The 23,378-nt window shown below is 50.0% G+C and overlaps 1 protein-coding gene across 5 annotated transcripts in view; it reads left to right on the forward strand.

The window, feature by feature from the left end:
- The first annotated feature begins 6,245 nt into the window (after positions 1-6,245).
- The window catches only part of ANXA6 (annexin A6), a 42,146-nt gene continuing 25,013 nt past the window's right edge, over positions 6,246-23,378 (forward strand). Inside the window, exons 1-2 of one of the 5 annotated variants that reach the window (XM_029051167.2) lie at positions 6,246-6,357; positions 13,829-13,872. In XM_029051167.2, coding sequence (XP_028907000.1) covers positions 13,855-13,872 — 18 coding nt within the window. In that variant the 5' untranslated portion in view covers positions 6,246-6,357; positions 13,829-13,854. Of the gene's footprint in view, positions 6,358-6,547; positions 6,564-11,483; positions 11,548-11,591; positions 11,628-13,828; positions 13,873-23,378 lie in introns of those variants that run through there. The other 4 variants (XM_029051162.2, XM_029051165.1, XM_029051163.2 and 1 more) reach the window with 4 other exon arrangements.

A 23,378-nucleotide genomic window follows, 5' to 3' on the forward strand; every position in this document is an offset into this window, starting at 1 on the left:
CAAATATTTGCAAGGGAACAAGGCCAGACAGGGGCAACCAAAGGTGTTCTTTAAATCCCGTGCCTTTCACTGCATCATGCCACGCAGCCTATCGGGACTTAAAAAATAATTAGTTATGGTATTTATTACATGCTTGCTATGTGCTAAGCGGTTATGCGGTATCCTACTGCCACTCCCAAAGACAGAGTCAGGTGCTGCAAGCAACCAACCTGACAGCACAACAAGGGCCAGCTTTGGTGGTGGCACTGGGGGTCTCGCAATAGTCTTTCACTCCCACGTGCACCTCTAGGTGAATTTCACTGTCCACAGGACAGTGCTATGTGCCAAGCACTGGGCTAAGAGCTGAGGTAGATGCTCAGTAAATACTGCTGACTGACTGGGGTAGATGCAAAAATAACAGATCAGGCAAAGTTCCCTCCCCTACACAATTTAGATGGGGCAAATAGATAAAACATTGGTAACAATGGGTCCCAAGCAGTAAGTCAACAAAGAAAGGCAACAGTGTCAAGGCAAGTAAAAGAACAGTTGGGCTTGGGGGTCCTTGGACTCTCCATCGCTTCAGGCAAACAGTTTTAGTGGTTGACAATGACAGTGGTGATTGCTGCAGGTGATATAGGATGAATTAAAGTAGGCGATGAATTAAAGCAGGTAATTAAGTTGGGAATTTTTTCTTCCAGCCACACCAATAGGCTATTGAAAGTGGTCAAGGAATGGGACTGGTTAAAAGAAGAGAATTTGCCTCTACTGGATTTAGATATCTAAGAAGCTCCAACAATGACTGATTCTTTTATCAGCTGGCTGGTCCTCTGAATGGGAGAGGAGATGGACAAAGGAGCCGTCTCTGGTATCGTTTTCAGTTGACTTTTCTCCAGGAGGGAAGAGGAGTAGTCCTTTCTTCAAGGCTGAATGCTTGCAAACTCCATGGGGAAGTTTTCCTGGCAGGCTTCTTCTGCCTCTAATAAAAGAAAGGTTGGGGGTGGGAAAAGCAAGGAGTGAGGAAGCAGGGGAAAGGAAGGGACTCAATTAATGGTATTCATTGAGCACCGTACTAAACACTTGGGAGACTACAATAAAATAGAGTTCTACTTGCCCACAAGGGGTTTACAGGCTAGAGTGGGCGGCAGACATTTCCTTTACAGAAAGGAAAGTGGCAGAGGGTAAGGAGAGAAGCAGCGTGGCTTAGTAGAAAGAGCGGCGGCTTGGGAGTCAGAGGTCATGGATTAGAATTGTCAGCTGTGTGACCTTGGGCAAGTAAGTCACTTCACTTCTCTGTGCCTCAGTTACCTCATCTGTAAAATGGGGATGGAGACTGGACTGTGAACCCCACGTGGGACAACCTGATTACCTTCTATCTACCCCAGGGCTTAGAACGGTGTTTGGCACATAGTAAGCGCTTAACAAATGCCAACAGTATTATTATATGTATTCCCTCTCGGGGTCGCACCTGAGGAGTTTCCCGTACTCTACCAGTCTCGACTATGGAAGGGAAAGTCAAGCTGAGGCCTATCCATTTGATTCCATACCTAGCTTGGGCAGGGGCTAGCTAGTGGAAGGCAATCTGCTACAAGTCAAAACTCACCTGTGCTGGGCAGCAGCAGACTCGTGGGAGAGAGTCGAGGGGGGAGACTCAAGTTTACTGCGTGAAAGGAGGTAATGGTCAACCATTTTTGTATTTTTCCAAGAAAACCTACAGCTCCACTACCAGAACAATAGCTGATGGAGTCGGGATGATCTGGGAGAGATGTGTCTGTGGCATCACTATAGGTGGGCGACGACTTGACGGCATGAGACAAATAGGATGTATATGTAAGGGTAGTGGGGCTGGGGTGGGAAGAATATCCAAGACTTAAGGGGTACAGATCCAAGTGCAACTCAGAAAGGAGGGGGAGTATGGAAAATGAGGGTCTAGTTAGGGAATATCTTTTGGATGTGATTAGTCAAACAATCAGAGAGTGATAGCCTGTCATATATGAAGGGGAAGGGAGTTCCAGGCAGATGTGTGCAAGGATTTAGCACTGAGAAAGATGAGATTGAGGCACAATGAGTAGGTTGGCATAATGATAATAATAATAATAATAAGCTGTGGTATTTGTTAAACACTTACTATTGGCCAAGGATACTACTTGGCACTGTACTAGGTACTGGGGTAGGTTATAAGATCATCAAGTCCCATTTGGGGATCACAGTCTAGGTAGGAGGGAGAATAGGTATTGAATCCCCATTTTGCAGATGAGACATAGAGAAGTTAAGTGATTTGTCCAAGGTCACACAGCAGGTACACGGTGAAGCCAGAGTTAGAACGTAGATCCCATGACACATAGGCTCATGCTCTTATCCACTAGGCCACACAGCTTCTCTAAAAGAGCAAATTGTGTGGAATGGATTGTAGTAGGTCAGGTCATCCTCAGCAAAGTGAGATGGAGAAATGGAGATGGTTTCAGGGAGGTTAATTCATTCATTCAATTATGTTTATTGAGTGCTTACTGTGTGCAGAGCACTGTACTAAGCGCTTGGGAAGTACAATTCAGCAACATTCTCTGCCTACAACAGGCTCACAGTCTAGAAGGCGGAGACAGACATCAAATCATGTAAATAGGCATCAGTAACATCATTATACATAAATAGAATTATAGATATATACACATATAAAAATATAAATAAATAGAATTCTAATTATAAACATGTACATATATACACAAGTGCTGTGAGGAGGGAAGGGGAGGTAGAGCAAAGGGAGCGAGTTGGAGCAATGGGGAGGGGGAGCAGAGGAATAGGGAGCTTTAGCCTGGGAAGGCCTCCTGGAGGAGGAGAGCTTTCATTAGGGCTATAATATAGGGAAGAGTTTGTGTGATGAGTACAGAGGAGATTATATATAATACATATGTATATAACTACTAATAATAATTGTGGTATTTTATTTTATTATGTGCCAAGCACTGTACTATGCACTGGGGTAGATACAAGCAAATCATGTTGGACACACGAGGCAATAGCAGAGAGCAAGGAGACATCCCCTACCAGGAAAGAAACTGGGCAGGTGTAAACTAGTTGTTGGTCTGCTTGAAGTGGGTTGTTTTTATCCCAGTAGATATTGTGGGTTTCCTACTCCACTCTTAGCTACAGGTTAAGTCATCTTCTGACTTAAAAGTCAAAGAGTCGAAATAGAAGTGTTTTCTGCCCAATAAGCCCTCAAACTCTGGGGGACTGGCAACATGTATTTATGTGATTTTTCCTGATTTAGTGATAAAGTCAGCCAGTCAGTGGCCTCATGGGTGATCAGGCGTGAGGTTAACCTCCAGGTCAATACCCCACATTCATTCAGTAGTATTTATTGAGCGCTTACTATGCGCAGAGCACCGTGGCTCAGTGGAAAGAGCACGGGCTTTGGAGTCAGAGGTCATGAGTTCGAATCCCAGCTCTGCCACTTGTCAGCTGTGTGACTGTGGGCAAGTCACTTCACTTCTCTGTGCCTCAGTGACCTCATCTGTAAAATGGGGATTAAGACTGTGAGCCCCACGTGGGACATCCTGATTCCCCTGTGTCTCCCCCAGCGCTTAGAACAGTGCCTGGCACATAGTAAGCGCTTAACAAATACCAACATTATTATTATTATTACTAAACGCTTGGAATGTACAAATCAGTAACAGAGGTAGTCCCTGCCCTTTGACGGGCTTACAGTCTAATCATGCTTCCCCCACTCATCTGTCTTCCCCTTTTAGACTGTGAGCCCGTTGTTGGGCAGGGATAGTCTCTATCTGTTGCTGATTTGTACATTCCAAGCGCTTAGTACAGTGCTCTGCACAGAGTAAGCGCTCAACAAATATGATTGAATGAATGAATGTGCATGTGTGTGTTTGTGTGTTGTCAGAATAAGAAGAAAAGCTACCTCAGTGGCTTCTTCCCACAGGAGAGGGAGGGAGCTCTGTCCCTGGTTGCGCATCCTGCTAATCACTAAGCGGTCTGTGAAGCAGCATAGCCTAGTGGATAGAGCATGGACCTGGGAGTCAGAAGGACCTGGGTTCTAAGGGACCTTGGGCAAGTCACTTCACTTCTCTGTGCCTCAGTTACATCATCTGTAGATTGGGGATTAAGAGTGTGAGCTCCTCGTGGGACAGGGACCGTGTCCAACGTGATTAGCTTGTACCTGCTCCAGTGCTTAGAACCCTGCTTGACACAAAATAATAATAGTGACGGTATAGTAGGCGCTTAACAAATATCATCAAATAAGCAGGCAAAGGGTAGAGTCAGCGTAGCCTACTGTTTAGTTGCATCGTACTCTCCCAAGCGCTTAGTACAGAGCTTTGCATATAGTAAGCACTCGCTAAATACAACTGATTGATAGAGCACAAGTCTGGGAGTCAGAGGATGTGGGTTTTAATGCTGATTCTGCCAATTGTCTGCTGTGTGACCTTGGGCAAGCTGCTTAACTTCTCGGTGCCTCAATTACATCATCTGTAAAATGGGGATTAAGAGTGTGAGCCCCACGTGGGACATGTTGGGGAGGCATCGTCTCTATCGGTTGCCGACTGGTACAGCGTGGCTCAGTGGAAAGAGCTCGGGCTTGGGAATCAGAGGTCATGGGTTCTAATGCCGCCTCCGCCGCATGTCTGCTGTGTGACTTTGGGCAAGTCACCTCGTTTCTCCGGGCCTCAGTTTTCTCAACTGCAAAATGGGGATTTTAAGACTGCGAGCCCCACATGAGACAACCTGATCACCTAGTATTCCCCCCAGCGCTTAGAACGGTGCTTTGCACATAGTAAGCATTTAACAAATACAACATCATTATTATGATTATTATTATTCTCTGTGCCTCAGTTACATCGTCTGTAAAATGGGGATTAAGAGTGTGAGCCCCACCTGGGACAAGTCGGGGAGGGATTGTCTCTATCGGTTGCCGAATGGTACACTGTGCTCAGTGGAAAGAGCCCGGGCTTGGGAGTCGGAAGTCATGGGTTCTAATCCCGCCTCCACTGCTTGTCAGCTGTATGACTGTGGGCGACACTTAACTTCTCTTGCCTCAGTTACCTCATGTGTAAAATGGGAATTAAGACTGTGAGCCCCACGTGGGACAACCTGATTCCCCTGTGTTTACCCCAGCGCTTAGAACAGTGCTCTGCACATAGTAAGCGCTTAACAAATACCAACGTTATTATTATTCTCCCGGCCTCAGTTCGCTCCTCTGCAAAATGGGGACTTTAAGACTGCGAGACAACCTGATGAGCAGCGTGGCTCAGTGGAAAGAGCCTGGGCTTCGGAGTCAGAGGTCATGAGTTCGACTCCCGGCTCTGCCACTTGTCAGCTGTGTGACTGTGGGCGAGTCACTTCACTTCTCTGTGCCTCAGTTACCTAATCTGGAAAATGGGGATTAACTGTGAGCCTCAAGTGGGACGACTTGATTACCCTGTATCTCCCCCAGCGCTTAGAACAGTGCTTTGCACATAGTAAGCGCTTAACAAATACAAGAGGCCTTCCCAGACTGTTTAGTTGCATCGTACTCTCCCAAGCGCTTAGTACAGAGCTTTGCACATAGTAAGCACTCACTAAATACAACTGATTGATAGAGCACAAGTCTGGGAGTCAGAGGATGTGGGTTTTAATGCTGATTCTTCCACTTGTCTGCTGTGTGACCTTGGGCAAGCTGCTTAACTTCTCTGTGCCTCAATTACATCATCTGTAAAATGGGGATTAAGAGTGCTCAGCACTGTACTCTTCCGCTCAACCGTATATATCTTCATCACCCTATTTATTTTGTTTATTTTGTTTAATGAGATGTACATCACCCTGATTCTATTTATTTGCCATTGTTTTTATGAAATGTTCTTCCCCTTGACTCTATTTATTGCTATTGTTCTCGTCCGTCCGCCTCCCCCGATTAGACTGTAAGCCCGTCAAAGGGCAGGGACTGTCTCTATCTGTTGCCGACTTGTCCATTCCAAGCGCTTAGTACAGCGCTCTGCACATAGTAAGCGCTCAATAAATACTATTGAATGAATGAAATACCAACATTATTATTGTATCCCCCCCCCCCCAGCGCTTAGAACTAGTGCTTGGCACATAGTAAGGGCTTAAGAAATACCATCGTGATTATTATTACTTTCCAAGCGCTTAGTGTAGCGCACTCAGTAAGCGCTCAATGGAAAGGGGGGGGACCAAAGGGGGGGGGGAAGAGCCGGCGGGGATTGGACGATGGCGGAACATGTGATGCTGCTCCCCGGGGGGGGGGCGGAGCGGCTACCAAAGAGCTGCATTGCTTTAGCGCGGGTCCGATCTCTTCTCCCACCGCCACCGCCCTCATTTCTGCCGCGCCCAGCCGGACCCCTGCCCCCTGCTCCTGCCCCGGACACCCCCCACAGAGCGGTGAGTTGCGGGGGCGCCCCCTCCCCACCCCAGCTGCTGGCTCAGCACCCCCCCCACCCCCCCCGTCCATCGCGTTGTGGGAGCGGGGGGAGCGCTCTAGGGGCGGAGGGGCGGGGAGAGCTGCAGGGGGCGAGGGGGAGGGGCGGGGAGCGCTGTAAAGGTGGGGAAGGGGTGCGGGCAGCGCTGGAGGGGAGGAGGAGGAGGAGGTGGTGGTAAGGGAAGCGCTGTAAGGAGGGAGGAGGAGGAGTACGGGGAGCGCTGGAGGGGAGGAGGGGGACGAGGAGGTGCGGGGAGCTCAATAGGGGAGGAGGAGGAGGAGGTGCGGGGAGCGCTATAGGGGAGGAGGAGGTGCGGGGAGCACTGTAGAAGCAGAGAGGAGGTATGGGGAGCACTGTAAAGGAGGAGGAGGTACAGGGAGCATTGTAAGTTAGGAGGTACGGAGAGCACTGTAAAGGAGGCGGTACAGGGAGCATTGTAAGTTAGGAGGTACAGAGAGCACTGTAAAGGAGGAGGAGGTACAGGGAGCATTGTAAGTTAGGAGGTACGGAGAGCACTGTAAAGGAGGCGGTACAGGGAGCATTGTAAGTTAGGTACGGAGAGCACTGTAAAGGAGGAGGAGGTACGGGGAGCACTGTAAGGGAGGAGGAGGTACGGTGAACATTGTAAGGGAGGAGGTATGGGGAGCACTGTAAAGGAGGCGCTACAGGGAGCATTGTAAGGGAGGAGGTACGGAGAGCACTGTAAAGGAGGAGGAGGTACGGGGAGCACTGTAAAGGAGGAGGTGCGGGGAGCGCTGTAAGGGCGGGGAGAAGGAGGAGGAGGTGCGGGGAGCGCTGGAGGAGCAGAGAGGAGGTACGGGGAGCACTGTGGAGGAGGAGGAGGTACGGGGAGCGCTGTAGAAGCGGAGGCGTGGATAGCGTTGTAGGGGCAGGCGAGCGGAGGAGGCGGGTTAGAGGGGCTCGGGTGGGGGGCGGGAGGGGGTGGGGGGGAGGGGGTGTGTGTGTGGTGTGTGTGGGTTGTGGCCGCCGGAGATGGGCCGGGGCGGCGGCTGGTGCCCCCCTCCCCCGACGGTGTGGCCCGCAGCCCCAGGAAAGACACACTGCAGTGTTCATTCATTCATCCAGTGGTATTGATTGAGCGCTACTAGGTGCAGAGCACTGGACTAAGCGCTTGGAATGGACAACTGGGCGACACAGAGAGACCATCCCTGCCCAGTGACGGGCTCGCAGTCTAAACGGGGGAGACGGACAGCAAAAACAAACAGAACAAAACAAAACATCATCATCAAGAGAAATAGAATCATGGAGAACAGCCGCCATTGGGACAGGCTCAGGATTGCCCTGATTTCACTGCTTCTCTCCCCCTCCCTCTTCCTCCTCCTTTTTTTCCTCCTCCTTTTTTTCTCCCCCTTTTTTCCTCCTCCTTTTTTTCCTCCTCCTTTTTTTCTTCCTCCTTTTTTTCTTCCTCCTTTTTTTCCTCCCCCTTTTTTCTCCCCTTTTTTCTCCCCTTTTTTCTCCCCTTTTTCTCCCCCTGTCTCCCCCTTTTTTCTCCCCCTTTTTTTCCTCCCCCTTTTTTCTCCTCCTTTTTTCCTCCCCCTTTTTTCCTCCCCCTTTTTTTCCTCCCCCTTTTTTTCCTCCCCCTTTTTTTCCTCCCCCTTTTTTTCCTCCCCCTTTTTTCTTCCCCCTTCTTTTCCTCCCCCTTCTTTTCCTCCCCTTCTTTTCCTCCCCCTTCTTTTCCGCCTCCTCCTTCCTATTCCACCTTGGAGGTTGCTTCCAGAGGTGATTTTTAAGCTCCCCACCCCCCACCCACGGCCTTCGTCTCGTCTCCTTTTTGAAAGTCTGAAGCAACTGGCGGCTGAGCAGCGGGGTCTGGTTTCAGGACACTGCACCGTTTTGTGGGCAGATGTGGCCAAGATTCAACAATCTCTTAAAGCGACAACGGGTCCGGTGGCCTTGGAGACCGGGGGGGACTTTGAGGGTGGGATCTCCCTGGCCACAGGTTTAAAAATAAGCCCCAGGTTCCCATCCTCCTCACCATTCCTCGCTATGTGCCTCTTACTGGCCATCACATCAGTCGGTGAATTAATAAGATTTATTGAGCAGTCACAGTGTGCAGAGCGCTCTTCTAAGCACCAGGGAGAGCACCGCCCCGCCCAGATATGTACATATCTGTCACTTATATTAATGCCTGTCTCCCCCTCTAGATCGTAAGCTCACTGTGGACAGGGAATGTGTCTGTTTATTGTTGTACTCTCCCCAGCACTTAGTACAGCGCTCCACACACAGTAAGTGTTCTGTAAATACAATTGACTGACAGGATTGGGCTTTGTAACGGGACACACCCAGCGCTTCCGTTAGTCAAACCTCTTAGCCCTGGGTTAGGGGTGTGGCTGCCTCATTGCCCCAGAGTTACCCCAAAAGCAGTCTCCGGAATGGGGTGCAGATGTGGCCAGGGGGCCGGGAAGGGGGAAGCGAATGGAATTCGCGCCAAAATCCTTTCTGTCCTCCCAGAGACTTCCAAATTTGGAAATGGATCATCCAGATTGGGAAGCAGCACTGAGACTGTTAGCATTTTGGGCTTCCTCTGAGAAAGTGGCGATGGCTGGAGTGAAAGGTTGCCTCATGGAGAATGACCTGCAGTGGTCAAGACCTCTCTGCCCTGGGCTTGGCACTCCCCCCTCCTCCTTGATCCCTGCAGATAGTGAACCCCACGCCCCTCGGGCCCCCAGTTCTAGAGGCCAAATTATGTTAAAGGATCAAACAGCCCCCTCCCCAGTTGTTGGGAGCCCCCTGCCAGGTGGAGGGCATCTCTCTTACAGCTGGCGAGACTCAATCAGTTGTCTCATTGCCCGGATCTGTAGATCTAACCCTACACCCCCTCTCCATCCCCCCCATCTGCTCCCCTTTGTGTGGATGGACTTTGGCCATTGGGAAGTGGAAAATATTTGTGATCTTCTGGGAAAAGGGGACAGCTGGGGAGGCTGCTAACAGTGGAACATGAGCTGGGACTGGAAACCCTTTAAGAAGTGGCTGCTGTCCGGTTGAATGGAGAAACGTTGCTGTGGGGAGGGGAGGCGGGCTGTCTGATATTTCGAAGATGCTGGGCTTCTGAGCAGTTTCCTTTGGTGCACTGCTGGATCCCAGCCTGAGAACGGGACTGCAGTGCAGATGCGGGCTGCCGTCACTGGTGGGCTTCACTCTGGAGTCCTCTCTTCCCCCAGCCTCGAGTCTGCGCCAAGAGGAATTCCTGGGAGGGGCCCTGGGAAAGAATGCAGGCGACAACCCCTTCCTCACTCAGCATGAAGCAGGGTAGAAAATGGGAGGAAGCAGCTGAGGCCAGGCCTGTCCCTTAGGGGAACACCTAATATCCCAGCTAGGAGCTGATCCAAGGTATAAAATGCCTTCCTTTCCTCACATTTTGCTCCTGCATTTCTCTCCTTTTATTCGGGTGGCCTGCCCCTCACTTGGTTTTATATAGGCTCATGCGGAGTGGATTCACCCATTTCTGAATTTCTTGTTTTTTTGTTTTTTAATTGGAGAAGGTGTTTCAGAGCACTGGGGCTTTAACTCAGCCATCTTCTCAGCCATCTGAAGGGGCGTCAGGGCTCTGAGTGAGTCAGCACTGCCACCTGTTCACGTGGGCTCAGGTCGGTGAGGAGAGAACGGGAACCAAATCTCCTTATTTTTCTACTTAAAACTGGGAGCCACCACGCGACTCTTCTGATCTCTGCTCAGAGCACAGCCTCAGATTGAAGCCGGGACGACCTGTGTCCCCAGCTCGCTATGGGGTTGTGCCAGGTGGTGGTAATAATTAATTATGGTATGTGTTAAGCACTTGCTATGTGCCAAGCACTGTTCTGAGCGCTGATGTTGATACAAAGTAATTAGGTTGGACACAGTCCCTGTCCCACATGGGACTCCCAGCCTTAATCCGCATTTTACAGATGAGGTAACAGACACAGAGAAGTAAAGTGACTTGCCCAAGGTCACGCAGTAGACAAGAAGCCGAGCAGGGGAGCAGGGATTAGAACCCATGTCCTCTTGAGTCCCAAGCCCGTGCTCTTGCCGCTAGGCCATGCCGGAGGATGGAGACTTCTACCTGCAGTGATAAGCTTACTTACCTCTGGGCTCCTGAAGTTCCTCGTTCTGCCTATGTAGCAGTTAGCAAGGTGATGAAAAAAGAACACCACCATAAGGCGTCAGCAAGGTGATGAAAAAAGAACACCACCATAAGTAGTCTGCTGATCCTCACTGAAGATTAATATTACTATATTGCTCTAATAGAGAACCCCCCCATGTCTACTATCCATCTTCAGAAACTTGAAAACACTAGAGATCCAAAGCAGTGTTGGTCATGGGAGAGGAAGAGAAGGTGGGATTTTGCTGTCTAAGAATGAGGAGTGACTCAGAAGAGGCTTGCCGGATTGGCGTATCCATGGGATTCTGTGCCAGGGCGGAGGAGCGGCAGGCCCAGGATTTGCGCATGTGTCAGGGGGTTGCAAGGCATCTCATGGTTTTCGTAGGAGGATTGTGGTGGCAATGGGGTTGTGCTGTCCTTGAATGTACTGCCTCGAGGCTTGGGGGAGAGTGAAGATCCAAAGGATTTAGAGGGGGAAAAAGCCGGTTTGGAGTCCTTGTGACTGACTCCCTTTTCTTCTAACAACCAGAGCCCTGGAGGTTCAGTCTCATTTCCTTCTTCCTCTGATTGCTTTCCGGAAGCTGGGTCTCTGCTAGTTAGCTACCACATGTACTAAACCAACCACAAACCCAGCACTGCATCCCCTTTGCCTTCAAATCTCTCTCGAAGCCGCCCAATCTCCCTCCGTGTTCCGTCCCACCCCCACTTCCCCCGGCTTTGTCCGTCCCCCTAGGCTGGCACAGGGAATCTGGGTCAGCAGCAGTGGGAGGGTGGAAAGAAACAGGGAAGATTCAAGGGCAGGGATGACACTGTAACTTGAATGGCTGGAGAGCAGCACTGCTGTGTTCACGTAGACAATTCCCACACAGCCCTCCTGGTTCACGGGGTGGGGCAAAGTCGGATTGAGACCACTGGGGCTCGATTCCTTAGCCCAAGGGAGGAGCTTCACCATAGACGCAGAAGCAGTTGGCTGCACTCCTGTGCCACTCAGCTATCTGAACCTGCTCCGGTAACCCCTGGGGCCGGACTGCCTGGTGCCAGCGAGGATATTGTGTAAGTTACCGAGATTGAATGGCCCCTAGGTCTGAGGTAGGAGGGGATCTGATCGGGACATTGGAGCCCAGAAAACCAAGGTAAATTTATCCTACCCCGAGGTGATCTGCTGAAGAGATTTGTGGCGGCAAGAGAGCGGGGCAGTCCAAGGGCACCTGGCTGTTTTCGACCAGCCTAGAGAGGTTAGAAAAAAGGAGCCCTCCATTCTGAGTTTGAAGTTGAGTAAAAGCGGAGACACACACACACATTTGTGTGTACAGGGGATTGACGTAGCTGGGCCTTGAGCAATCTTTGTGAATGACAAGCCCGTTTTAAGGGGGAAGCAGAGCCGGTCATCCAGAGGGGAGGCAGGAGGGTCGAGGCGGTACAGTGTGCTGAGTACTGTGCAGTGCAGGCAGAATTACTTCCCAGAGTGCCAGAGCCTCACAATCTTCACCCACGTCCCCCCCAGCCTCGTCCAATTTAGAAAATAGCTTTCGCCTCTCCGCCGCTGTTTCTCCGAGTCCTGGCCAGCTTCCATCCCTGAATTTTCCACCAACGTGTCCAAGAGAAGATTGATTCTGGGCAAGGAAATGGCGGGCCCTAGAAGGGGAGTGAAGAGAGAAGAGAGGAGTGTGTGACTCGGGGTGATTGCCTGGCGTCCCCAGTGGGATCCAATGACATTCAAAGGCTCTTTCACTTACCAAGCCCCTACTCCAGTTCTCCCCCGCACCTCACCCCACCCAGTCGCTCCCTCTGCCACTCAGACCCACACAGTGTCTTTGGGGTCTGTTTCCAAATGCCTGAAGATATTTCTCTCCCCTCCCCTCACTACCCACAGCTTGCCCAAAAGTAAATCTTTACCAAAGTTCAGGAGTTGCTGGGGAAACAATGGGAGTTTCTCAGGTCCGTGGGCCTCATGACTTCTCCGGTGGGGAGTTGGCGGAGGCCGGACGGTGGTCTTAAGGGAGGGGAACTGCAAGGGGAGAGCTGAAGGAGAGAGCTGGAAAGATGAACTGCCTAGGCTGGAGGGCTGGGGGCGGGGATAGCCCCCTGAAGTTGAAGCAGGGCTGGCTGGGATTCAGCCAGCTTGGCTCCTGGCTGTGTGTTTAAACTGCTGTGTGCAGAGCTCGGTACAATGCCGCATTTTTGAAGGCGTTGGAAGCTTTTCCTCCCACTATTGGAAATAAGATGTTGCAAACTCCTGTCTACCTAGAACTGTGTCTCTGTCTCGTCTCCTGCCTCTCTCCCTCTGCTCCCCTCTCTCTATGCCCCCCCCACCCCCCTCTGCCCCCTCGCCCCCTCTCTGCCCCCTCGCCCCCTCTCTGCCCCCTCGCCCCCTCTCTGCCCCCTCGCCCCCTCTCTGCCCCCTCGCCCCCTCTCTGCCCCCTCGCCCCCTCTCTGCCCCCTCGCCCCCTCTCTGCCCCCGTCCCTCTCTGCCCCCTCTCTCTCTGCCCCCTCTCTCTCTGCCCCCTCTCTCTCTGCCCCCCCATGCCCCCCACCCCCTTCTCTCTCTGCCCCCCACCCCCCTCTCTCTGCCCCCCCTCTGCCCCACGCCCCCCTGCCCCCCTCTCTCTCTGCCCCCCTCTCTCTCTGCCCCCCTCTCTCTCTGCCCCCCTCTCTCTCTGCCCCCCCTGCCCCCCTCTCTCTCTGCCCCCCCTCTCTGCCCCCCCCCTGCCCCCCCTCTCTGCCCCCCCCTCTCTGCCCCCCCCCTCTGCCCCCCTCTCTCTCTGCCCCCCCGCCCCCCCCACTTGTCTGTGCCTGTCTCTGCCTTCCCCTCTCACACACTGTAAGGCAGAGGCTAAAGCAGCCATCTTGTCGCCTCTCTATCTGTCATTAGGGGCTTTTCCCAGGATTTGGGCTTCTTGACATGGCCAATACAAGTCTGATCTGCTCTCCACCTCTGCAAACAGGCTTTCTCTCCTCCCAAGCCCTCTAGCTCCCTGTTTTGCAGATGAAGGTTCTGGGCTTTGCCGAACGAGGAAAGAAAGTGGCATCGGAGAGCCTGTGTAAAAAAGAAATCAATCCATCCATTTCATCTATGATTTAGTAATAATAGCAAGACTGTCTATTATCAATAGTAGTTTGTTATTGGAAAAAAGAAGCAGCCAAATGAGGGTGGCTCAGTCCCCTTCAGCTCATGGACTTTACCGCCCCCCATCCCTGGCTACCTCCAGAGACCCAATCCAAACTTGTAGAAAGCCCCTCCTCTCCCCCCTGCTCGTCTGCACTTAGTAGAGTGGTGGGAGGAGAGCAAGTGAGGATCTGTTCATTGACTGACATGTTCTCTTTCCCTCTGCAGCTCCCTCCTCTGCCCATTGAGAAGCCATGGCCAACCAAGTCCAGGTAAGGACCCCATTCTGTCCTCCAGAGGGACAGACTGACCTGTCTCTTGTGGCTCTGACTCTTGCTTCGCTTTGTTTATAGTGACCCTGAGCTGATGAGATCATAGACTCCTTCTGCCAGAACGTACCTTGAGAGTTCATGTCGGCCATTTCTCTGCCTCCTGGCTGAGCATTTCTCCCAACTGATGAGTTCTAACACCCTCCATTCCAGTGTCTAACCACCTCACCGATCTAACAGCATCCCTCCTGCTGTTTGGTGGGTATGGCTGGGGTGATGATGATAATATTTAAGCAACTCACTATGTGCCAAGCACTATATCACGCTCTGAGGTTGATACAAGATAATCTGGTCGGACATAGTTCCTGTCCCATGTGAGGCTCACATTATAAGGGGGAGGGAGGCAGGGGGCCTGGAGTTAAGGCAGCAGAGATCGGGTTGTGTAAGGGCTCACCTGGATCGAAGTCAAAAGGAAGAGGAAACCTAGAGCTGAGGAGGTGGGAGGTGTCAGGGATTGGGTCTGTTGCAGGCCACATGCTGCTGCTAGGGCCTGGTTTCAAACAGAAAAGCAGCTCTGCATGAAACACTTAGGGTGGAGGAGAGCAAATGAGGGGAAGATAAATGAGAAGAGAGTGGTGCGCAGACAGACCTTTTGAAGGGGAAAAGTCACCTATTCTTTTCCCTAAACAAAGGTAGAGGCCGAGGGTGAGTGAGCGTGTTCCAGGCATAGTCTCTTCATGCTTTTACAGCCCTCAGCTTCTGGGCAGAACCCCACAACTAGCTCTGGCTTTGCTGGGCTTGCGGCTATCTGTAATGTTCACATCCGTAATTTATTTATGTTAATGTCTGTCTTCCCCTCTAGACTGTAAGCTCTCTGTGTCTATTATATTGTACTCTCCCGAGCACTTGGTATATGCCCTGCACACAGTCAGTGCTCAATAAATATGATTAACTGACCCCTCGAGGGAGATTCTGAGACTCTCCTTTGTGAGCGCTCAGTAAAGTGATCTCTCACAGAAGGTGCTCCATGAATACCATTAATTGATTAATGAATTCTGACTGTGGTATAGGCTGTGAGGAGTTAGCCCAGTCCAATGTGATCACTTTACAGAGAAGAGTGCTTCTCCACTCACCCTCCTGTCAGGCCTTCCTCTCAGCCATCTCAATTGCTTAGCTCTTTAGTGGTTTGTGTGTGATTTGCATGTTTACTCATGTTCTTTAATTGTTGCTCTGTCAGTTTGTCAGGCTTGTCTTCCCTCTTAGGCCATCAGCACCTTGGAGGGTGGGGAACTCATCTTTAACTTGCATAGATGCCTCCCAAACACTGTGCTCTTTGCTCAGGCAGACCTGTGGGTGGGGGTAGTTGGAGTGAAGATGGACGGGACACCAAGGGCACCTGGGACTGTCCTGACACTGCCAGGAGAGAAGGCTGGGCTCCCTCGCAAGGACAGGGAGGAAGGAACCCCCTATTAGACTCAAGAACATCCTGGCCAGGTGTTTCTGGATGAAAGAGGCTGCCGTTATTTCCATGACAACGGGAACCTGGGCCCTGCTCCCCATCTGCTCTGATGAATATTTCAGGATGGAACATCCCTCCTCCCCCTGAGTGCCAGTTTGTCTCCCTGGGATTCTGCTAGGGGCACAGACTGGGATTTAGATGGTAAGTAGCATGGCTTAGTGGGAAGAACACAGGTCTAGGAGTCAGAAGGACCTGGGTTCTAATCCTCGCTCCACTCCTTGTCTGCTGTGTCATCTTGGGCAAGCCACTTGTCTTTGCCTCAGTCTCCTCATCTGTAAAATGGGGATTAAGGCTGTAAGTCCCATATGAGACAGGGACTATGTCCAACCCAATGGTCTTATATCTACCCCAGTGCTTAGTACAGTGCCTGGTACACAGTAAGTGCTTACCAAATACCACTTATATCACAGTTATGATGATTATTAATATTAATAACAATAAAAATGTATAATTATTTGGGGGCAAGGAGAAGGAAACTGGTAGCCCTAGATCATCTTTATCAAGAGATTGATTCCTGGTGAAGGCTCCCACTGGCCCACACCAAGCTGATTGGTTGGGTTGGGTGTAGCCAAAATTACCACACAGGTTAAGGTGAGCAGGGAAACATAGCAGCTTCATCATGTAATATCTGTTCCCCTTGGATCGGACATACCACTTCATCTTTCAGAGAGGGAAATGTGAAACACAGAGAGGTTAAGTGACTTGCCTGAGGTCACATAGCAGTTAGTAGACAGTCACTGACCCACAACATCTCCCTTCATTACCGTGAAGGATTCCTGCTACTGGAAATCTCTTGAGAACTTCAGAGATCCCAAATCCCCTGCATATGGGCTTCCTCTTGCAAATCCAGCTACTCCTATCAGTAAAATCCAAACCTGAAGTTTTCATTCCAGTGTCATGATCTATGCTGTGCCTTCTCTACCCTGGTCATCTAGTAGTCTCAGGCCCTCCACCAGCCAACTAGTCAGTCAATCATATTTATTGAGGACTTGCTGTATGCCAAGCCCTAGAGTAAGCATTTGGGAGAGAGCAATACAACAGAGTTGGAAGACATGTTTCCTTCCCATAAGGAGCTTATGTCCTAGAAGACTGATGGTAGGCATCTTCACTACATCTCATTTTATCCTCACGACAGCCCTGTGAGATAAGGGGAATATGGGGGAGGAGTCTTAATTCCATTTTATAGGGGAGGAAACAACCCAAGAGGGTAAATGCCTCACCCAAAGTCACACAGCAGACCAGTAGCCTAGCTGGGACTAGAACCCCGGTCTTCTGACTCCCCGCCCATGGTTCATTCATTCAATAGTATTTATTGAGCACTTACTATGTGCAGAGCACTGTACTAAGCGCTTGAAATGTACAAATCCGTAACAGATAGAGACGGTCCCTGCCCTTTGACGAGCTTACAGTCTAATCAGGGGAGACAGACAAGAACAGTAGCAATAAATACAATCAAGGGGAAGAACATCTCATTAAAACAATAGCAAATAAATAGAATCAAGGTGATGTACATCTCATTAGCAAAATAAATAGGGTAATGAAAATATATCTTTCCACTAGTCCATGTTGCTTATTTAGGTACATGGAGTTGACTTCCTCTCAGCTGCTCCTTCTTCTGTTTCCTAGATCACTTCAATTCTCCTTCTGTCAAAATCCAGACTCCAGAGGCCAAAGCCTCCACAGGGGAAGATGTGAAGAAGGGTGTGAGGTGGAGGTTAGCCAGGGGATGCTAATCTGGCTGGCTCATAGCTGTCATGTGCTCGTGCTCGTGGCCACATGCGGGAAAAGGACAAAAAGGCCTTGAGTAATGGTGCAGCTGAGGGAGATGGAATGACTTGAGTCTGCTTGAGGGGTGAGAAACACGCAGGGAATTTCACCGAGGGGCGGCCTATTTATATTAAGAGCTGCAGCCAGTGTGACTCAGAGGGTGGGGGTTGGGGGGAGGCCCAGTTTAAAGGGAGAGTATAGCATGGTCAGTGATGGATGAGAAGCAGCATGGCCTAGTGGAAAGAGCATGGCCCTGGGAGTCAGAGGAACTTGCTTCTAATTGTGACCCTGCCAGTTGCATGCAGTGTGGCTTTGGGCAAATCACTTAATGTCCCTCTAGACTCTAAACTCATTGTGGGCAGGGAATGTGTCTGTTTATTGTTATAGTATACTCTCCCAAGCGCTTAGTATAGTACTCTGCACACAATAAGTGCTCGATAAATTCGAATGAATGAACGAAAATCCCTGGGCCCAAGTTTCTTCACCTGTAAAATGGAGATTAAATCCCACTCCCTCCTACTTAGACTGTGAGCCCATGTGGAAAGGGACTTTATCTAACCTGATTAACTTGTATCTACCCCAGCGCTCAGAATAGTACTTGATACATAGTAAGCACTTAAAGTTAGATAATAATGATATATTACCATACATAATAATATAATGGTGTTATTATTCCATAATAATAACTTATAGACCCTAGACCCTCTCCTTTCCTGTGATGAACTAGTGGCTGATATAATGTAAAAGCAGGCCAAGTGGAAATGAAGTTGGGTAGAAGAATGAGACACTGCCTTGTTGTATGGCGTCGAGTCGTCTCCGACCTATAGCGACATCATGAACATCTCTCTCCCAGAACGCCTCACCTCCTTCTGCAATTGTTCTGGTAGTGTATCCGTAGGGTTTTCTTGGTCAAAATACGGAAGCGGTTTACCGTTGCCCTCTTTCGTAGAGTCAACTTGAGTCTCCGCCCTCAACTCTCTCCCATGACGCCGCTACGCAGCACGGGGAGACGCTGACCCTTCTTTAATTATGGTACTTGTTAAGCACTTACTAGGTGTCAAGCACTGTTCTAATCCCTGGGGTGGATACGAGGTAATCAGGGTTGGACATAGTCCCTGTCCGACATGAGGCTCACAATGTAAGTATGAGGGGATAGGATTTAATCCCCATTTTATGGATGAGGTAACTGAGGCACAGAGAAATTAAGTGATTTACCCAAAATCATATAGCTAACAAGTGGTGGAGCCAGAATTAGAATCCAGGTCCTCTGACTCCCAGGCCTGTGCTCTAACCACTAGACCATGCTACTTCTTTGTCCAGCAGATGGGGGATGGAGCCAGGCTGGGCAAGACCTCCCCCAGCAAATTGCAGCTCAGGTATCAGATAGGGACTGGTCATTCCTTCTCTGGGCAAGGTAGGGGCAGCTGCCATCCTCTGCCCTCTTCTTCTTGACCTCCACTCAGCAGAGTGGCAACTTTTCTTAGGTTGGGACCCTCTGGGTGGATCTGCCTTTGTGCCCCATGTTGGACCAAGTTGAGATGGATTCTTCCCATGCTCCTTAGAGCATACTGGGAAAGTGGCTTTGCCTTCTTGTTTATTTATGTCTGAAGGCAGCTGTGGTCCCTACTGAGGAATGCATGTGTGGGAAGGGAGACCAGCGGGGCTATTTAGAGCTTGGAAGGAAAGGGAGGTAGTGATCGGAAGATGACTTAGCCTCCTCCCTCCATCTGTGAATCTCTTGCAAGCTGATCTTATCCCACCTGTGGGTGCCAAAGGGCAGTTGGCATTCTCCCCACACCTCCCGGAAGGCAAGGAGCCCAGCCGATGTTCTGCAGCTTTCTTGTCTTCAGCCCGGGTGGCTGCTTTCTCAGATCTTGAAGAGGGAGTGTGCCCTTGCTGCCAGAGACCCACAGATATCGACCCACCCCCTGGAGCTCTTCCTTCCGGCCACATAACCCACAAGCGAGTTTCGAACTGTGATCTTTGGCGCTGATGTCATTCGGGCTCACCGTGGCTCACCGTTTCCTGCAGTAGTGTCGGGGCTTGTAGCTGGCCCAGGTGTGACCACTAGGGATTACCGCAGCCACACCAAGCACTGTGTACACGACCACTCCCTGAAACCAGTCATGGCCCCAGAACTTGTGCTCGTTTCCAAATTTCCCTTGGCCCAGGAGAGAGACAAGCCAAACTGTGCATTCCCCAAGCTCTCACTAAAGATTTAGCCGAGAGGGATACTTTTACAGTGAAGCATTCTTTGCCCAAAAGGCAATGGAATTAAAGATCTCTGAAAGGAGAATTTCTGGGATGAGGGGGGCATATGAGATCTGTATGGTATTTATTGAGTGCTTACTTTGTGCAGAGCACTGTACCAAGTGCTTGGATGACTACAATACAACAAAACTGGTCATGCTGTCCCTGAGGGCTTAGGCTCCCAACCAGTCCATAAACCAGCAGAACTAATGGTCTTATAGATGACAAGTAAGAGCCTCCATCGCTCATTGCCAGCATTCAGTCGTATTTATTGAGTGTTTACTGTATGCAAAGCACTGGACTAACTGCTAAGAAGAGTACAATTGTTTTGTTGTCTGTCTCCCCCTTCTAGACAGTGAGCCTGTTGTTGGGTAGAGATGGTGTCTGTTACAGAATTGTACTTTCCAAGGGCTTAGTGCAGTGCTCTGCACACAGTAAGTGCTCAATAAATACGATTGAATGAACGAATGCATTATAACAACAAATAGACATATTCCTGCCCACAACGAGCTCATATCCTGTGTTGCTCTTCAGTTAGACAGATATAGCCCCCCGGAAGGATATTGAAGAGTGGGGCGGGAACAGTCGAAGAGGAAGAAGGCTTCCCCTTCTTCCTTCCTCCTCCCTCAAGGATGATGGCAGGGGCTGCCCCCCAAATGGCTTGGGTGGGAATGACCATGTCTAATTCCCACATGCACATTCTCTCCCAGTGTTCACACAGTGCTCTGCACACAGTAAGTATTTAATAAACACTACTTATCCCTACTAGAACCTAGATCGGGGTTCTCGCAGAGTTGCCAGCTGCGGGCAATGGTGAAACTTGACCTGCACAATACCTTCTTTAGCTTTTTAATTTGAGTAGAGTGGACCAGGCACACAACTGGTTTCCTCAGCCATTCTAGCAGCTCTTTCTGGGATAGGGGAGAGTGCACTAGCTGCCTTTCCAGCTGAGGTTCAGAACACTCCACCATTCCTTTTTGATCAGGAGGACAGCAGTGTCATTCCAGAGATGGTCAGTCCAGCCCAGGTTCTTCCTCCAATGGTAAGAACTGGATTCTTGGAGAAACAGTGGACTGGTTATCTTCCTTGACATTTAGCCTATGCCTTCATCTAACATCCCAAACTCCCCCTCTTCCCCCCTCTACATTAGGCCATTATAGACTTGTCATTCACAAATTTATCCCAACCCTGCTTGAACCAGAAGCAGGTACAACTTTCCGTGGTAACAGATTTAATTTGGTAACCACCTGCTGTAGAAAACATGTCTCTTATTGTCTGTTCTGAGACTGTCACCTTCAAGCTCAGTAAGAGTGACTGCAATCTTTTGTTGTGAGTTTTGGTGAACAGAAGTTGTACTGTTAAATCACTTAACTTCCCTGTGCCTCAGTTGCCTCATCTCTAAAATGGCGATTGAGTATCTGTTCTGCCTCCTACTTAGACTGTGAATCCCATGGGGAACAGGGACTGTCCCCTCATGGTCATCTTGAATCTTCCATAGCACTCAGCGCAATGCTTGACGCATAATATGTGTTTAACAAATGTCACCAATAATCCTTTCAGCCTAGCCTCATATGGAAGCTTCTCCAATCCCTGAGTCATCTTGGTCCCTACTATAAATCTTATATCGTCCGTCTTAGGGCGTGGTGACCAGAATCACATACAGGAAGTTCAGCTGAGCTGAGGGAGGAGCAGCTAAGTCGCTATCGTGGGTGGTCTGGGGAGAAGATCGAATGTGAGCGGGGGAGGTTTGTCCAGCTCTCTGCTCCTGCAGTGCCTTCCCCAAAATACTCTCCTGATTGCAGAGCCCAGTTCGGGGAGGGAGAGGGGATTGAGGGGTTCCCATAGTAACACTGTTAAACCCTTATTGGGTGCAGAGTACTGTACTAAACAAGGAGAGAAAATACCCGGGTGGGAATTAAACAAGGATACTGTCCTTCATGGGGTGCACATTGGGGAGGGCTCAGGTTGGGCTCAGCTCTCATTCCTGCAACCCCCAGCTGGACCCCTACCCCACTGTCCAGTCAATCACTGTTTTTTTTAAATCAATCAGTTGTATTTTTTGAGAGCTTACTGTGTGCAGAGCACTGTACTAAGCTTTTGGGAGAGTACAATACAGCAGAGTTTGTAGATACATTCTCTGCCCTCAAGGAGCTTACATTCTAAAGGGAAAGACAGACATTAAAATAAATGTTATGGTTATACCCATAAGTGCAGTGGGGCTGAGGGTGGGGTGAATATCAAGTGTCCAGAGGGTAAGACCCAGGTACACAGATGATGCAGAAAGGAGAGGAAGTCAGGAAAAGAGGGCTTAATCATGGAAGGCCTTGACGGGGATATAATCTTAATAAGGCTTTGAAATAGGGAGATCGATGGTCTGGTGTACGTGAAGAGGGAGGAAGTTCCAGACCAGAGACAGGATGTGGGAAAGGGGTTGGTGGCGAGATAGACGATGGGGACACAGTGAGCGAGCTGACGCTAGATCTTAACACCAGCAGTATTGGGACAGGAGCCTCCAAAAAAGACAGCTCTCGAACTGAGCCCATGGCAAACAGTCACTGATCTTCAGCAGTAACTGGACTGTCCACATCCAGCCTCTCTCTGAGCCCATTCCAGTGGGCATCGGGCCCTGGTGGCTGACTCTCCAACTCTGTTTACCCTCCCCATCCATCCTCACCCTCCTCATCTTGGCCAGGACTTGCCCTTGATGGTTCATTATTGCTGCCTCGGGACAGGTTTCTCCCAAGGGAAGTGAGTGAACTTCCCTGTTGCCTAATTCATCCCCCTAGCTGGGTCTTAGAATGGAAATGGCCAGTTATCGCTGGAGGCGTTCACAGGATGTCCTTGAGCTGATGGAGGGGAGGGCCATCAGCCGGAGAGCTGATGGAGGGGAGGGCCGATGGGGATTCACACTGGCTGACGTGGAAATCCCCGCTTCGATTGAGGCTGGCAATATTTGGATTGCAGTCTCTTAGAGACAGACCTGGAGATTTTAGGAACCAGTGGGGTACTTTTGTGAAGCAGGGATTCTTTCTGCGGCCTTCCCCGATCAGCTTCGTCAAAGGACCTCCATCCCCCACTTCAAAATCCTGTTTCAAGAGGTCTTCCCTGATTAATCCTCCCATTTCTCCAGTTGTGTCATCCCATCAACCTTCCTGGTATTCATATAGTTCTCTGTTGTCAGGTGATCATGAGCACTTACTGTGTGCAGCATGGTCTAGTGGAAAGAGCAAGGGCCTGGGAGTCAGAGGACCCGAGTTCTAATCCCAGTTCTGTCACTTTTCTGTTGTGTGACCTTGGGAAAGTCACCTAACTTCTCTGTTCCTGAGTTACCTCATCTGTAAAATGGAGATTAAGCCCTACTCCCTCCCACAGAGAAGCAGCATGGCATAGTGGATAGAGCATGGGTTTGGGAGTCAGAAGGTAATTGGTTCTAATCCCAACTCCACCATTTGTCTGCTGTGTGATCTTGGGCAAGTCACTTAATTCTCTGTGCCTCCTTTATCTCATCTGTAAAAGGGGAATTGAGACTGAGCCCCACTTGGGCCAGGGACTGTGGCTAAACCGATTTGCTTGTATACACCCCAGCTGTTAGTACAGTGCCTAGCATATAGCACTTAACAAATGCCATAATTATTATTTCTTAGACTGTCAGGCCCATGTGGGACAGTAACAGGGTCTAACCTGATTACCCCAGTGCTTAGTACAAGGTAAGCACTTAACAAATGTGACAATAATAGGTAAAAAAAAAAAATGAGCACTGTACCACTGTACCTTAGACTTGAAGAGTAAAGGTAAAAAGGACTCTGTCCCTTCCCTCTAGTAGTTTGCATGCTAATGGGGGAGAAAGAAAGACACAAATTATTTATAAAGAGTAGGAATGGCAGGAAGGATAACATAACAGCTGTTGATAACAGGAGTATGGCAGGATAACTAGAGAAACAGCATGGCCTAGTGGATCAGGCATGGGCCTGGG

The sequence above is a fragment of the Ornithorhynchus anatinus genome, chromosome X1, assembly GCF_004115215.2.
Source record: "Ornithorhynchus anatinus isolate Pmale09 chromosome X1, mOrnAna1.pri.v4, whole genome shotgun sequence".
Taxonomy (NCBI): domain Eukaryota; kingdom Metazoa; phylum Chordata; class Mammalia; order Monotremata; family Ornithorhynchidae; genus Ornithorhynchus; species Ornithorhynchus anatinus.